General features: G+C 35.2%; 1 protein-coding gene across 5 annotated transcripts in view; it reads right to left on the reverse strand.

The window, feature by feature from the left end:
• LOC140168398 (tumor protein p53-inducible protein 11-like) overlaps positions 1-15503 on the reverse strand; it is a 455473-nt gene that overhangs the window by 17520 nt on the left and 422450 nt on the right. For all 5 annotated transcript variants that reach the window (XM_072191782.1, XM_072191785.1, XM_072191783.1 and 2 more), the window contains 2 exons: positions 12276-12324; positions 11498-11597 (listed from right to left, as the gene is read on the reverse strand). In XM_072191782.1, coding sequence (XP_072047883.1) covers positions 11498-11597; positions 12276-12324 — 149 coding nt within the window. The remainder of the gene's footprint in view (positions 1-11497; positions 11598-12275; positions 12325-15503) is intronic.

The following is a 15503-nucleotide window of genomic DNA, read 5'->3' on the forward strand; positions in this document are numbered from 1 at the left end:
ACAGAAGTGTTAAACCTGTAAAAACAACAGGGATCAATTGGAATACAAAAGTGCACTGGAACAAGTGATGAAAATCACTATGCACATAAGTAGACACGATACAAATGTAGGCACAAAAACGGGCAATGTTTGATGGACAAAAATGACCAATTCCAGAGCCTATAGAAGTGTCAGGAAAACAATACAAAAGTATGTCGGAACAAATGATGAAAATCACTGTGCACATGAAGCAGAGAAACTAAACCAAACAGACAGAAAAAACAATTAGTATTTGTTCTTCTATCATTATTGCAAAAATGTTTGCCATTTTCTGTAACTTTCAAACTTGTGGCTCTTTTGTGGCAGAGAGTGTGCACTGCATACCAGCAAATATGAAAAGCAAAGCCTTACTTTATGGTTAATTTGCTATCATCAGTAGATAGCACAGGGGTAGTGCACTATCCATTTTCAGTCTCTATTTTCCCAACAGTGGGCGTATGACAAAAGGTAAAATGCAATGAAAAAAAAACAAAAAAACCCTGTTCTATTGGCCCGATCGACACAGATTTTGCATTTTTGGGGATATTTTTTACCTGTATAAAATTGAAAACATCCAAATTGGATGATTTTGATGGAAAAAATAAAGAGAACCCCAAAATTGCAGCACAGAGCAGAGAAAAATGGCATTTCACATGCAGAAACATTTGTTGATCTACTGGCCCTAATCCTCCTCAATTAAGGCAGGTCAGAGGGGATTATGACATAGCAGTGTTTGCACTCATATATTGAGACAAATAGAAGGCATAGGAGGTAAATAAGGATAATTTACTGGGTGGGCAATTTAATTTATTTTTGCTCTCAAATCAGACATTTTTGCATAATGAATCTTTGGTGATCGTGTTCATGAAGTTCTCAAGTAGAAAAATGCAATATATATCTATTAATTTAATTAGCATATATATTTTCCTTTAAACTCAAACATTTAAAAATATCAAAATTACATTTTTACGTTAAACTTTGAGTCAATTTACAGAGATCTTGATTTATAGTTGACATATAGAAATTGAACATCTAGTCTATCAGATAGTTTTACCGATTTTCAGAGAAAAGTGTCACAGTGAAAAATAATACATGTATATATTTTCAATTTGTTAATTAATTAGGTGTGAATTGAATTTTAAAGGTTAAACATTTGATATGTGTGATAAATCGTTGTGACAGCTTTTTATGAAACATGTACTCTCTTAAATTGCCCGATTGAATATTCAATTAAAAAGATTGAATTTTCAATCTCGCCGTCCCGAATTAGGGTAAAATTGTTTTCGACTGTATATTCAGTTGGGTGATTTGAATTTTTCAAACTTTTTTTTCAATCAAAAGGAGTGATTCTCAATCTTTTACAATCTTTTAGTGATTCAAGTTAGGGACACGTCCTTTCCAGTTGAAAAAAAGATTGAAAATGTTCACTCTAAACCACTTTGAAATCTCATTCCTACCATATGCAACACATGTCATTTGGCAGTACATTAGGAGTAACAATTGATTAGATAGTGAAATCAGTCTACAAAGAGAGTTAGAGTGAAAACAAAAAACATCTCAATCTATTTTTCAATCTATTTAAAATTGATTCCTATCATCAATCGTTAAAATATTGACATATTTCAATTGGTCAATTTAAGAGAGTATGGGGGCTGAAAACTACATGTACCTTGCTCCAGGGGGGCATAGACCTTTGCTTTGTTCACTACCTTCCCCCCCCCCCTTTTACTCTCTCTCTCTTTCCTTGTTCATTTTACTTGTTACATCAAGTGTTTTTAGGTCAGCCTATTCAGGACAGATGAAATATGCAGCACATTATCTACGGATATAATTGTATGCATTGGATCAGTTTACCCAGAACCCTAGAAACTACAGAGATAGATGGTTGTGTACACAGTATCAGTAACTTGAGTGATGTTTGCTTTTAAACTCAATATATGCCATGATCATTTCATTCACCTATTGAAACAATAGTAGTCTATATAATGATGTGATCAAGTGCAATCAATTAAAGCAAAAATATTAATTTATTTCATACCTGATTTTTTTCGAATATGTGTACATCCATACAGGGTGAGTCAAAAAAAGTGCAATAGAGCAAAGAATCGATATTTATGCAAGAACCGAGTCAAACTTTCCCATTGTTGAAACATTTTACAAATGCCACACTCAAAAGTCACCTTCTGTGAAAATATGAAGTGAATCGCTACTACCGTTTAATTTTTGTAAGTCCTTTTGCTGCGATACCCAATTTCGTTATTTGTCCACGAGATACCATGTATTTTGAATGAGAGCACACAATATGCACGGTAAAGGCATTAGCTCTGAAACTGACATCAACTTAAAAAAGGTTGATTTTTGCGTTATTTTAATTTATTTTTTTCTGTTCAAACAAACTTTCTAACATTACTTTAAGTCCGTCATACCTCACTCGACTCCAACTCCAATTTTTTAATCGCAATTTCCAACTTACTGGATATTTTGTAATTCACTCCACTTCAATTTGCGCGCATTTTATTTTGACATTTGAAAAAACCCGCCTACAAATTTGTATGTTTTTGATTGAGAATAAACATCTTTAATGTAAAGGTAAAATGAAAATAACAACAAATAATGTTTCTTTTCCTTAAAAAACTCCAAGGGCAATAACACTTTGGGCGCTCCATTTAATTTCAATGCCAATGAGGTTAAGAAAATGGCAGTTGTTCCAAATCTACCTTACTCTCTAAATGTAAAAGAGTGAAAAACCACTCTGAATTTCAGAGTGAATTTAAGTTAGCTCTAAAAGAGTGGGTTTTAGCTCTAAGAGTGAAAACAGTACATATAATTTCACTCGCGATTTCGAGTGAGCCTCACTCGCTCAAAAGTGGCGCAAAATCTCACTCTTTCTTGGAGTGAACTGTCAGCCAATCAGAAGCACCGAAAATCGGCCGATGTTGATATAAAATTGGATGGATTGAGCATGATACACAAAGATATTGGTCGAGCTGTGAGTTTTAAAAGATATCGTATGCGAGGCGATAGCGAGCACGATATCTTTTAAACTCACAGCGAGACCAATATCTTTGTGTATCGTGCGAAAGGATCCATTCAATTTTATAATTATTATGCTTTGAGAATCTGTTTTTTGGTCAAAAAAATGATTTTTGGGCAAAATGTGATTTTTGGTCAAAATTTGATTTTGGTCAAAAATGTGTTTTTGGTCAAAAATGTGATTTTTGGTCAAAATGTGATTTTTGGTCAAAAAGTTATTGTTGGTCAAAAAGTGATTGTTGGTCAAAATGTGATTTTTGGTCAAAAATGTGATTTTTGGTCAAAAATGTGATTTTTGGTCAAAAATGGGGTCGCTGAACGGTGTTGCGATATCTATATTCTACATGTATGGTGATCGTGGACTGCAAGCTGATGCAGAGACCTCCGTGTTCAGGTGAAATTGGTCGCCAATATCCAGAATAATTGGTTTTTAAAAATGTGTATAAAGTATAGGATGGAAGATTCTCAAAGCATAATAATTGTTGAACTTGTGTAACAAAATGGCGAACAGTGTGTGAATGAATGGCGAAAAGAAAGCGGATTTGATGAAGAAATGGACAGCATACTCAATAGTGATTACATTTATGTGTAGGTCATAACTCGTAGCAAGTATACACTTGGTCTGGAGACAACGGCGGCAGTAAGCTTAAGTCATTATATGTGAGCAGTTTGTTACCGGCCCAGTGCCGGTTTACATATACGCATATGTATAAGCTTATGTAGGTTACGCCGCATCACGCTTCTCCAGACTGTGACCGTAAACATGGTATTTGCCAAGTGTTATGTCCTACACCTAAGTGTACTCACCATTGAACAGTTTGACTATTAGCTTCACTAAATCCATAGTTTTTCCTCATTCATCCCACACTGAAGTTCGACACATTGTGTATGTGCTTTAAGCTTTAGACCAGTTCAATATTCCTAGACCGGGCCCTACCCTAACCTGGGGCCTAGCCTCACAACAATTTAAAGCAAATAGTAGCTGTTATGAACTGCTGTGATATTCTTGTATATAAAATAGGCCTAAATGAATAAATAAATAAATAAATGCTCTTTTCTGATTCACTCTTTTCCGGAGTGAATTTTTTCACTCTTTCTTGAGAGTGAGCTTCACTCTAAAAGAGTTGTCACTCAGATGGCTCTTTGAAAGAGTGAGATTTCACTCTTTTTGAGTGATTTTTCACTTTTTCACATTTAGAGAGTACACAGAGTGCGCTGACATTCAAATTTTAGATGTTTCTTGGACAAACATTAAAATTGGGTATCGCTATAAAATGTGTCATAAAAACAAAACGGTAAATGCTAATGCCTTTATTTCTTTACACAAGTTTGCTGATGAATATATCATATATAAAATGTTTTCAAACCTAAAAGGTTCAACTCGGTTCTTTAATAAAAATGGATTCTTTTCTCTATTGCACTTTTTTTTACTCACCCTGTATTAAAATGATGTCTCATTTCACATGTTAGCTAGGAATAAATACCAGACTCATCTCAATTAGGGGCCACTTCAACTCATTCCCAAGTCACATGGTTTAGGAAAACAGAGAACACTCCTTAACCATGTGACTTGGGGATTATTTGCAGTGATCTCCGCTTGAGATGAGTCTGGTTTATATTTTTAGCTATTATGTGAAATGAGACACATGTAGCAGCTGACAAGTGCATCATTTTGATGGATGTACACATATTTGTAATGATTATGTCCCAATTTATACCTAAATGAAATCAGCCAAATTGGTCGTTTTTCAAGTCAACAGAGCAATATTGACACGCTCCCACCATAGAACTCCATGTTAAATGGCCAAAATAGCCAGTGACTTTTTCACTTTATTGACTAAAATGTAAGAAACCTTTCCTGACAGTTATTACTTATTATTATTTCAGCATTTTAAGGGGTACTACACCCCTGGCAAATTTTGTGCCTATTTTTGCATTTTTCTCAAAAATTACAGCGCATGGTGACAAGTAAGATATGTATATTGTAGGGGCAAGGACTACAACTACTGTACTGAAAAGTCAGCAACTCAAGGCAAGTAGTTATTGATTTATTGATCAAATATTGTTTTTCCCTCATTTTTGACTGTAACTCCACAACTGTTGTCTGTGCTGAAATTAAATTTCCAGTGCAATAGTTGTAGTCCCTGCCCCTATAATATGCATATCTTACATGTCACCAATGCGCTATAATTTTGGAGAAAAATGCGAAAATAGGCACAAAATTAGCCAGGGGTGTAGTACCCCCTTAAGTAAAGAATTACAAAATTAAAATTGGATGAAAATGGTACATTATGGCTTTAAACAACCTGTTTAAAGTTCAAGCAACTGGTTGATCAATTCAGGTCAACCACTTATAAATAGGGTTGTTTAAACTTTAAAATAGCGTTTTAACAGTGACATAGCAAAATAGCTCAAATTAGAACTTTGCAAAAATACCTTGAAGATAAACAACCTGAAAATTCTAGTTTGTCAAGTATCATGGCAATAATTTACATAACTGATGATGAAGTGAGGGTAATATGATATTGGCATGAATTCTGGATATAAGTTTTGTAAGTGAGATGGGACTTTAAGCAAACACACGGAGTGAAAATGATATATCTGTGAATCTAGTGTCTTCAAGTTCAACATGTTCATATAGTCCGTATACCTTCCTTGAGCAACATCAAATTTAGAGATTTTCTCAAAAACAGTTAATTTTTGCAGGAATCTGTTATGTTAGTTGGATTCCTTACGTCGCTTCCTTTCTAAAAATGTATACTTTTAATTTTGCGATACAAAAAACAATATCTAAATTACTGACTCGAGGAAAGTTTACAGACTACCGCTCAAAATTTGTGGAGTATGAGCAGAGTACACAACACATTCAAAGTTCATTCTATGAGTGTGTAATTGTATTGGGGTTAAGGGGGTACTACACCCCTGCCCAATTTTGTGCATATTTTTGCAGTTTTCTCACAAATTATAGCGCATTGAGGACAAGTAAGATATGTATATTATAGGGGCAAGGACTACAACTACTGCACTGGAAATTTTCTTTCAGCACAGACAACAGTTGTGGTGTTACAGTCAAAAATGAGGGAAAACCAATATTTGATCAATAAATCAATAACTACTTGCTTTGAGTTGCTGAATTTTCAGTACAATAGTTGTAGTCCTTGCCCCTATAATATACATATCTTACTTGTCAAAAATGTGCTATAATTTTTGAGAAAAATGCAAAAATAGGCACAAAATTGACCAGGGGTGTAGTACCCCCTTAAGGAACTATGTCCTGACTGATTGGAATATTTTAGATTCAAGTAGTCATAATTATTGTTGACAAGGGAGAGTCTTCAGTAAACAGCTCTTTTCAGAGCCACCAAATCTTTTGAATCAACAGTTAAGTGAGATCTGCTTGTTCTCTGTTGACAAGGGACAGTCTTCAGTGAACGGCTCTCTTTTCAGAGCCATCAGTAACAGCTCCATTTGAATTTCATACACCCTCTGAGAAAGATTCAACCTGAATCTTCCACGATGAGGGACGACAAGTTTTAAATCGAGCTGCCTAATGTGCTCATTCCATTTGAAATTCATACTCCCCCTGTGGAAGATATTTCCAAAATCTTCCACAGGGGTAGTGTAAATTTCAAATGGAATAGCCCAATTACAAGTGGCACCCGCATTTGATTTTCAGGAAGGAAATCGTAGCCATGTAGTAGATAGTTAAATTATCAAGTTTGCTCTTGACACAAAAGAGACTGCACTGGATATCTTGTTTCTCTCTGCTCTACATCAAGTGGCTGGCTCTTAAGATGGAGGAGTCCCATTTAAAGTACAAGTTCAAGTCGATCAACTCTTCAATTAACCATTATAGATTCAGATTATGATGTAACCATGGTAATTATATATCATGCTACCTTGTTCTGAATTACATTGGAAAAGGTATCTAAACAAATCAGATGTAATATCGTTGTTGGGCAGGAAAAACCTCCTATGTGTCATTGGCCCCTGAACATGTTTAAAGCAAAACCTCCTATGTAACCTGTTGGCAGTTTTGTTTTAAACATGTTCAGGGCCACAAGCACATAGGAGGTTTTTCCTGCCCAACAACGATATTTTTACAGTACTTTTTGTAGTCTGTCCATGAGTCACAAACAGCCAATTGCATATCAACCAATCATAAGACTAGACATAGTGAACATGTGGTACAACATGTAGTGGCATAGCCAGGTTTTCAGAATGGGGGGGAGCACAATTGTTATGTACCCACAGAAATATTTTTACCAATGCAAGTTGAATCTATAAATTGAGGGTGTGCAAAGATAAAAAATTTTGATGTAGGTTTATATACTATTAACTTATTATGTGGCAACGTTAATGGGAACATTGGGCCAACATAATTATGTACTTTATTTATTCACCGTGCACAAGAAGTGCACACATAGTTTTCTATTGCGGCCCATTTTTTTCACCAAGTCCGTACAGACGGCCTAAGATCTACCAACGGTCATGATGGGGGGCACTGGCCCCCACTAGCTACGCCACTGTACAACATGCAATTATGCTTATGCATGCTTAACCACATCCATACTACTGTCTTTTTTATACAGAGCCCACAATTGGTTAATTATATGATATAATGATCTGAGTAACCAATCATAATAGAGCTTATAGATCTCTAAGCAATTTTAAGCTTAATTTCGAGTAAAAAATTCAAAATTTTTGCTATTTCTTCAAAACATGGACCCATGTGTAAGGATTTTCTGTGAAAAACCTACACCCTCATGTCTATAGAGATTTGTTGTTGTTAAAAACAGACCCATTCTGCAAGCTGCAAGGTGCACATCTGGGGTTCAATTGTCAAATTGTAACAATTTCAAATATAATCTTTCAATCAACGATGATTTAAACTAAATTAATAATATTAGCTTTCCTGACCTTTTACTGTATGAACTACTTTTCATATTGCCACGATTATGAAAAGAAACGTGGAACGCAAAAGGTGGGTGATTAAATTCATGTCTGCCTGGCTAGGTAAACTCTTGCTGGAATTACAATGAATAGTGCATTTACATAAGATAGCAACATGATAAGCGTGACTGAGCATGAGCGTCCTCATGTCCTACTTTGGAGTTCATGTTGTAGTTTTGACAGGGTATTTGACTTTAATAAATTAGCTTTGTTACAGATGGGCCTGCACTGTAACTAAGTTGGTATTTTCCCTTAAGAATATTTTGCGTGACATTCGTGCCTTAACAATTATGAAACAAAAGTTCATATTTGTGTGTTGTGACCTAACCTAAAATAGACTCTGGACCAATAATCCAGAGTACCTCACCTTTGTTTATCAACAAAGGTTAGGGACTGGTCTATCGATATGCTTGAACGAACTGCTTCACTGTTCAATGGCTTTCTTGTACTAATACTACTATTTGAAATTTGGTGGGCGATTTAAAATGCACATGCCCTGAGCAAACTACGATGCGTATGCACACTGCAGGGCAAAGAACAATGGAAATTGCCAGGCAATGAAGTCACATGTCAAGTGGTCTATAATAATAGTATAATACACCACATATTTGTACTGGCAGCTCGCTACATGTAAATTACAATTTTATGCTTTTTCATGTAAAAATATTACTACTAATCCATCGCTTATAAGTGGCATTTATAATTTTCCAATTTGTTCATGATATCGCGGGGATTGTTACTGATAGAGCTTTTAATCAAGCAACAAATTTGTAATAAGCCACTTGCTGATCTTGTGAATTCTTGAATCAAGACTGAGACTTGATCGCAGCCTGCCTAAATTTGCATTTTTGGAATGTAAATTAGCCAGAAACTCAGGTAAAATATGAGTTTAATATTTCCCTGATAAAAAAATCACTGTGTTACAATTGTAACTGTCCTCGCAGATCTGAGACTATAGTTAGTACAGTATACTGCCTATAGCATTTGTCAATATCAAAAAAATTCTGGGAGTAAATCTGTCCCTCCATTGAAGCAGTACGCAAGCAGTGCTATCTGAATTTATGTAAATTTCGGGATAATATCTCCCAGGTGCCTACGAATTGACTTTGCCAGTTTGTAAAGGAAGGCCCTGGCTGAAGGGGCTATTCCAATTAAAATCCACACTACCCCTGTGGAGGATTTTGGAAATATCTTCTACAGGGGGAGTATGTTTTTCAAATGTAATTGGTCAGGGTTAATCATTTTGAAACTCATACTACCCCTGTATTATGGCTTTATCTATATCTTCCACAACTGGAGTGAGTATTTCAAATAGAAGTGTACCAACTGCATACTCCCTCTGTGGAAGTCTTTAGCTAAATCTTCCACAGGGGTAGTGTGGATTTCAATTGGAATAGCCCAATGTCGTGACAATGTACTTAGAGATTAAATCAAAGAGTTTTAAGCCCGATCCTGACTCCACTTCGCAGCGAGATGTGATGCTTTCCAAATATCGCAGCATCGCGCGATGAAATTGAAATGTACATTTTAATTTCATAGCGCGATGTTGGGATGTTTTAAAGCACGTGGGGTCTGTATCTCCTTTTAAGGTCATTCTACTGACCTTGATTTCCCAGCAGCCAATCAGAAGCGTGCACGGCTGCGATGTCACAGCGCGATGCGAAAAAGTTGAACTTTGTTCAACTCCATCGCGGACCGAAATTTTCACCGCGCGATGAGAATTTTCACCGCTGAGCTCGTAAAAACCTGGCTCAGATTACAGTTTATATAGCATCACAGCATCGCATCGCACTGCAATGTGGAGTCAGGACCGGGCTTTAGACTTTGAACTGGTTATACTGCTGAGGCATGAAAATTTTGTGACTTGAAAACAACCATCGTTTTGTTGTGACAATTATTTATTTAGAGATTCAACCACAACAAGTGTTTGACTTTGACCTGGTTATGCTGTATTGTACAATATTTTTATGGCACATAATTTTTGCGCTTTGAAAAAAAGAATCATTTTTGTGGCATGTAATTGTCGTGAATTAAAAGTATTCCTAGATACAAAACATACTAGATATGTTAAGGCCCAAAGAAAAAGAAATATTTACAACTACGAGCATGAAAATTGTTCAAATCCATGTCTGGGATCCATGCCATTTCTGAAATTCATGAAATTTTCATCCATACAAATATTTCATGCGCTACAGTGTATAGTTGTCTATCTATTGCTTCCTCAAAAACATAAATACAGAAAATAGTGCAAATATTGGTGTTATCACACACAAATTTCCAAACAACGGTTCCTGATCACGATGATTCAACTTTTGATATCAAATTTGGTATCAACCTTCGACAGAAAGTGTATAGAAATTATTATTCTGTCGGTCGGACATCCGGGCTATCTCTAGTCTCGGGCCCAAACTGCATGTGGCTCACGGTTTGTTGTGAACAACAGAAACCGGCTGTGAAGGAGGCTACATAGCGATGTTGCTGGAGTGGCATTCAATTTGGAAAAAGCGACACTTTCGACCATGGAATTTAATTTTAAGTTTGTCAGTATATAAGCGGTAAATCAAGTAAGTTTCTTTCACTCTGAAGACTTAGAGACGGTTGTTTGATTCCACTGACTATTTGCGATCGAAATTTACATAACACCAATGACAGAAATCATCAACAAAAATCGAATCAGGGACTTGTTTTCACTTGAACATCATCAACCGGAAGTGACGTGACACGGACCGACAGAATATAAATTATTTTGCCATAAACTCTCTGATTAAATGGGGATGGAACTAGTGGCGACTTTTTAATTTGGCTGTGTTTATAGAGATTCACTGAACAAAATTGTATTGTGGAAATTCAAATTCTCACTATGCTTACAATGTAGGTTACACAAAGCCGATTCTGAGTTTCCTGTCACATATGTTCAGAAAATGACAGTAGTAACTTTTTGATTATTTACTACCCAGCAAACACATTTTACAGAAACAAATTTTCAATGTTGGGTTATATAAAGGGTATAAACACATTTTAACAACATTCATAAAATATTTTTTTAAATGTGATACAAAACATTCTGACAAAATGTTATTTAACTGTTGACAAAATATTTTGCAAAATGTTATAAAAACGTAAAGATGACCTTTATACGACATGAAACAGGGGCTATTTTAACGTGCCTCACTGTCACGATCGTGCAATGAGATAAAAATGTTGATGAAGTAGAGTGCGTTTCAAAAATAAAAAAATTGACATTTTTACCTGAATGTGACCATAAGAAAGGCTCTACCATTGTCTACTATTAAAGCATATCTACTCGGATTGTTAATTGTCACTGCACGAATATTTTATCTCGTCACGTACGTGACAGTGAGGCACGTTAAAATAGCCCCTGACATGAAACATTATTAAAACATTTTGAATAAATGTTTTCAGAACATTTTTGTGTTTGCTGGGTACTTTCTCAAGTTTCATTATCAGTCAAAATGGTAAATTAGAGACTTACAGGTAATGGCACCTCCAAATAAGCGAATTGGTAGCACAGATTCCTGGCCACATGATGATGCAAACACAGTCTCAAATAAGCCCACAGGAAAACACATAGCCTGCAAAAAAGAGAAAGAAAGAAATTCATTTATACAGTTATGCCCCATGCAAATACATGTAGCAAATTTCTCTACTTTTAAGTACAGTTTCATATATAGTGTCTATTTCCCTTTAATACACAGCTTTCGACTATAATAACACATCTATGCTGCTAACAAAGGTGCAACAAACTGAATTTTAATGATTCTGAATGATTAAATCACTAAATAGGCCATTAAGTGCCATTTTCAGTGTTGAAGTTTGACATGAATAGACCCCGGCCCCCAACTCAACACAAAAGTTGGTAACAATGACAGTTACCAAATCTTTCAAAGACCCCCTTTGCATTGATTTTTCATCAAATTTACCCCCCTTTTTCATTCAAAATCAAGGACAAAATTTGGCCCAAAACAACCCCTTTTTGTGGTTTTCAATAACTAGAATTTCAAACGCCTCTTTTCAATGACACTAAAAAATTACCGGATTTTCCAAAGTATCCCTTTTATCCAAATTTCGCGGACAGTGCAAATTAAATACCCCCTATTTTGCTGATTTGACGGTCAAATTTCGTGGACAGTGCAAATTAAATACAATTTCACGGTTATCGCTACTGGTAAAAAAATTGCCCCTTTTCTGCACCTTACCAACTTTTGTGTTGAGTTGGGGGCCAGAGAATAGACCCAGACATGGTGACTTACCAGTGATGCTATGGCTGTGAAGGCTACTGCTGTGGTTACCTGCCATAACCTACAAACACACAAAAAGCAAGACACATTTAATTTTTCTCTTCATCACACACACTGGTATACACACTTATGAAAATACCATATATGCCAGAAATGGTGAAACTTTGCCCAGATCTCCCTTTTCCAAAATATTTCTGGAATAGAGAAGTTAGGTGGAACAAAAAGATTTCTATATATTTTTGGAGGGGGGAGGGGTTGCAGCTGCTTGGATATAACCAAAGAAGTTCCATTGATGGTCCATTTAAATAGATAAGTCATTGATTAAAAGGAAATAATGTGAAACGGCATGAGAAGCGTTAAGTATAAGTATAAGTGGTGCCAGTACAAACCAAAGTTCACCTGTAAAATTTGGTACATATCCCATGGAATATAAATATTTGTGCATTATGATTAGATCTTATGATTAAAAGGTATGATTTGTCTGACTGCACAACCAAACAATCAACAAGGATGTCAAAAGGATGTATTACGTCTATTATTTTCATAAAACATATAAATAACCTGCTCTGTATAGTAGGTGTACCATATTTGTTCCATTAACCACCCAGGGCACTTAAAGGAGTATTTAGTGATCCTAGCATCCTCTTTTTATGACATTTTTCAGTACATATCCACGAAAAAAGCATATTCCCAAAATTTCAGTTGATTCCGATTTTGCGTTTGCGAGTTATGCATGATTATGTGTATTACACTGCTCCATAGACAATACGTTGTAATTTCGTTCTAGTGCACCAGAACGAAATTCAAATTTCGCGATATCTTTGCTAAACGAATTAATCTGCAAGAAAAATTTTGTACATAAACATTATGTAGCCAGAGTATTCCAGTGATATAAAAATCTCAACTTTTTTTTTGTTTTTTGGGGGGATGAGGCTGTGGATCACGAAATGCCCCTTTAACAAAGTCATTCTGGGTCGGTACTTATCAATCTTTTAGGCCTACTATACGTAAAAAAAGGCCAAAATATTCATCCATCATCATCAGTGCATCATGTTTCAGACCATCATTCAGATTTGCATGGGCAGTTAATAAACTAATGTCACAGTCTGCTTGTTGTAAATGGGTAGGTGCTTATAGGGGCATGAGCGGTTAATAGAATGAATGCGGTACATGTGAATTGCTATCTGCCATGTCTATTGCTGGCGTATGTCCATACCATGCCAAATTTGATAGCCTTGCTCATGTGATAAGAAAATACATAAAAACTCCCCTTAAAGGGAAAGCCAGCTTCAATGCAGAAGATGCCTTGTAATTAGTTTGGGTGGTGGCATTTTTAGGATCACTCTTTTTTATGATCCATCATGTTTCATGACAGTCCACCAAACCATCAATGATGAAAACATGCACACAGAAACAGCAAACCAAACAACTCCTATAACTTCCTGTCAATTAATTACTCCAAATTGTTCTGTCTTTTTGTCTTTTCTGCCTTTTAGGCTACCCTTAGCTCATTATTAATATAAAGAAATGCAGTTTTTAGTTAATTGGCTAAAACTGCCATCCTACTTGCCTTATACATGCACATTAATTTTATATTAATTAAATTTATACTTAATATAGCACATTATAAAATGTATACAGACTGATATTGTTCAATTATAACAGGCCTACATGTATATAAATTATACCCATATCAAAAATAGGCCCTGAAATTGCATCAATTTTTCCCGTTGAAAAGACAAAACTGATGTTTAAGATATAAATTATTTCATAAATGACATTTTGAGTCATTTTTATCCATAAAACGATACAGGATATAGGATATTTTTACTTTGACTTTTATGTCCATAAAGGTTTTAATCATGTTATCAATACACTCACATCTCATGCTGTGCTGATCTCCAGGAGGTCTGCAAATGTAAATCTAAGAACGCCTGATAACAAGGATTCTATAATTTTCTTTCGTTGATATGCTGTGGAAACTATTATAGGCCTGGCATGAACTTTTAATGTCATATTTCCTTCAAACCATAACTTTTGAAATTCTCACTGCGTTTTCATTCGTTGAAACGGCAAAACATACTTTCTTTTTCTTACAAATCCAATAACATGTCTATTATATATTTTCACCATAAAAGTTCCGAAAAGTAATTCAAACCAATGCTAGTACCACGTAATCTCTTTAGCAAACAGAGACGATCTCCGAATTAGATAGCCAGCTAACGCTGGCGAAAAATAGTACTTAATTCTCAGTTTGAGGTCACGATTTTGTCTTTTGATTGCTTTCACATTTTGCCTGCTTCAGTAGCACACATATATGCTTGTTTTTTAATTTTAGAATGTTCTATTTTGGCCAATCGATAATAGGCATATCTTTAAATCAAAAGGGTAGATATTGATAATGACATTTTTGGCATTTTTGTTAAAATAGTGACACAACATTATCCGAGATGACTTTAACATCTAACTGTGTCTTGAGCACCTTTGAGAAACACCTCACCCATGGATTTCTAGGGGTGGGGGAGGTGTTGGGGTAGGAAGTTCCGAGGGTGGTTGATTTCAAAAGTTGGAATTTTTCTAGAGCTTTTTTGTTTTCTATTGATTTATGGCACATAATGATATTTACATTAGCATCTCTGGTGACTTTCCGCTTATTTTGTTGGAGCTGCTTTATTTTGGTTCATTATTTCGGACAACCTTCAGGCTCCAACTAATCATATTTCAAATACTGTTTTTACGGAATAAAACTCATCAGCATTATACCATAAATTTTGTATACTTTATTTTGTAGAAAAATGTGAGGATACTAAGACCTCACATTGTATGGAGTGTTGGCTGTTGGTGAATGTACATATTATGAATATACACAGACAGCGAGTGTCTTCGTTCAGGCGACACAAAAACCAAAGACAGCACACATATTTGCTTCATTTTAACATGTATTTAATGGTACCTTTTTAAATCCTGTGTTTACATATTTTCATCAAAACTGACAAAGCAGTTCATCATTACATGTAAGATATTGATTAAAAAGTAACAATCATATTACATGGGCCATCATATTGTAGGCACATCTGTATTTATTTATTTATTTATTTATTTATTCATTTATTCATTTATTCATTTATTTATTCATTTAATCATTTATTCATTCATACACTCTTAGCACCACATAGCCAATTAGAAATGCTGTTACAAAAATACAAGGTGTGCATAATTATTGTATAATTCACATCCGGC

Source organism: Amphiura filiformis, chromosome 13 (genome assembly GCF_039555335.1).
Source record: "Amphiura filiformis chromosome 13, Afil_fr2py, whole genome shotgun sequence".
In the NCBI taxonomy this organism is placed as follows: domain Eukaryota; kingdom Metazoa; phylum Echinodermata; class Ophiuroidea; order Amphilepidida; family Amphiuridae; genus Amphiura; species Amphiura filiformis.